The 2,167-nt window shown below is 39.9% G+C and overlaps 1 protein-coding gene across 1 annotated transcript in view; it reads left to right on the top strand.

Annotated features, from left to right (window-relative positions):
* Nucleotides 1–146: 146 nt before the first annotated feature.
* Nucleotides 147–2,167, top strand: part of LOC101859909 (glycoprotein-N-acetylgalactosamine 3-beta-galactosyltransferase 1-A) — a gene marked incomplete at its 5' end in the record, with an annotated part of 25,426 nt that continues 23,405 nt past the window's right edge. The window contains 2 exon segments of the mRNA XM_005112985.3: nucleotides 147–400; nucleotides 1,961–2,105. Of these exon segments, the coding sequence (XP_005113042.2) occupies nucleotides 147–400; nucleotides 1,961–2,105 (399 nt within the window).

Here is a 2,167-nt window from a genome sequence, read left to right as displayed (position 1 = left end):
TTATTATCCTTATTATGATTATGAATAAAATTATGATTATGATTACTGTTATAATTAAATCAGTACCACTGTTATCATTATCATTATTATCATTATCTTTATCACTATTATCATTTTTCTATTTTTCCCTGTGCGTTGTCTCCCAGGTACCGGTCTCTGAGCACGGTCAAGACGCGGGACTTCCTCATCGGCCTGGTCATCGGCTTCTTCCTGGTCTGTGTGCTGACCGGTCGCAACGTGGTGTCCAAGATTCCGGCCGTCCACTGGAATGTCCAGAACCCGCTGACCGGCCAGGCGTCTATGTACCAGAGCAACGGCGCCCTGTGGATCAACCGGGATGTCTATGCGCAGAGCAGGGGCGGGGCGGCGGAGGGGCCCCCGAGGAAAAACTCCACTCGCGGTAGGTGTGATTGATGTGCTGTTTAAATTTATTTTTAATTTTTTTTTTTGTGGGTATTATTATTTGAAGTTGGTGTTTGTGTTTGTGAAGTTAGTGTTTTGCGTTTTTAAGGTACTATTTTAAAGTTGGTGTTTTGCGTTTTGAAGGGACGTTTTTAAAGTAGGTGTTTTGCGTGTTTAAGGTATGTTTTTAAAGTTGGTGTTTTGCGTTTTGTAAAGTTGGTGTTTTGTGGGGTTTTAAATTTGGTGTTCGTGTTTTTTTAAGCTAGTGTTTTGCGTTTTTTACAGTTATTGTTTTGGGGTTTTGTAAAGTTTCGCGTTAAATTTTGAAAGTTGTTTTTCTTACGTTTTTTTTAGTTGATGTTTTGTGGGTTTTTAAAAGTTAAAGATGATGTTTTTTAAGTGAGTCTTTTGCGTTTTTTAAAGTTGATTTTTTGTAGTTTTTTAAAAGTTGATGCTTTGCAGGGTTTCTTTTTTTTAGTTGACATTTTTTTTTTTTCTTTTTCTTCTTTAATTTTTTTAAAGTGAAAACAGTAGTGGTAACATTAAATTCTTCTGTGTTTTTAGGTCAAGTTGATGTTTGTGTTATGTAAAGTTTGTGTTTTGTAAAGTTTGTGTTTTGCTGGGTTTTTAAAAAAGTATAGGGTTGCCAGTTTTCGGCTAAAGCCGGAAATCTGGCTTTTTAAAATCCTCCAGCTTTCGCGGCTTTTCCTGTAGAGATCGGCGGTCGGCGGAGCCCGGAAAATTTTTCCTACCTGGTCGGCAAATTGTAACCCGACACCGGCTAGGCCTGAAGGAAAACCAGAACGGGTCGTTGAACTCTTGTGCATTTTCAGTTGGGGCTGGGCATTATTCGTTTTAAAAAAACCAACCGAATAAATAAGTATCTGGTATTTAAAAAATCTGACTAAACAAACCAAAACTAGGTACCTAGTATTGGAAGAGGCAGGGGTGCAACAACCTGGCTTGGCTGGCACCTTCTCCAAAAGGAGAAACTAATTTCTTTACAGTAACACCTTCCCCCATCCATTACACCATCTATATTATGCAGTTATTGGTCAGTTCTATTTTGTTCTAATTTGGTTTTCTAATCGGCCTAGACCTATGTATTAAATATTTTGGCAGATATTCTTATCAAATTATGTGTTTTTAATGAAATACTGCGCGACGCACATCGAAGTTTATACCGAAAAATGTTCAGTCTTTTTTTTTGGTCAGAGCCTGCTGGCAGTCCTGTAAGTTTGCGTTTTTTAAAGTGGTGCTTGATTTTATTTTTTAGATTTTGTGTATTTTGTTTCTTAAAGTTAATTTTTTTAAAGTTAGTGTTTTTTCTTCTTCTTTTTCTTTTTCTTCTTTTTCTTCTTCTTCTTTTTCTCCTCCTCCTCCTCCCCCTTCTCCTCCTCCTCCTCCTCCTCCTTCTCCTCCTCCTCCTCCTCGTCGTCGTCGTCGTCCTCCTCCTCCTCCTCCTTCTCCTCATCTTCCTCTTCCTCGTCCTCCTCCTCCCCCTCCTCCTTTCTTTTTTCCGTTCATTTATCCGAAAGTATTTCACCTACCTGCACAGTGTTGATCAAGACTGAGGCCGAGTACCTGATGGAAAAGGTTCGAATCCTGGTGTGGGTGATGACCACGCCCAAGAACCTGGCCACGAAAGCCGCAGCGGTGAAGGAGACGTGGGGAAAACGTTGTAACGTACTCATCTTTTTCAGGTGAGAAAAGAAGAATAGAGCAATGGGATTTTATCTGCCTCTGTCTCTCTCCCTCCCTCTCT

This window comes from Aplysia californica, unplaced genomic scaffold (assembly GCF_000002075.1).
Source record: "Aplysia californica isolate F4 #8 unplaced genomic scaffold, AplCal3.0 scaffold01529, whole genome shotgun sequence".
Classification (NCBI taxonomy): domain Eukaryota; kingdom Metazoa; phylum Mollusca; class Gastropoda; order Aplysiida; family Aplysiidae; genus Aplysia; species Aplysia californica.
This window is presented reverse-complemented; position numbering and strand designations above follow the sequence as displayed.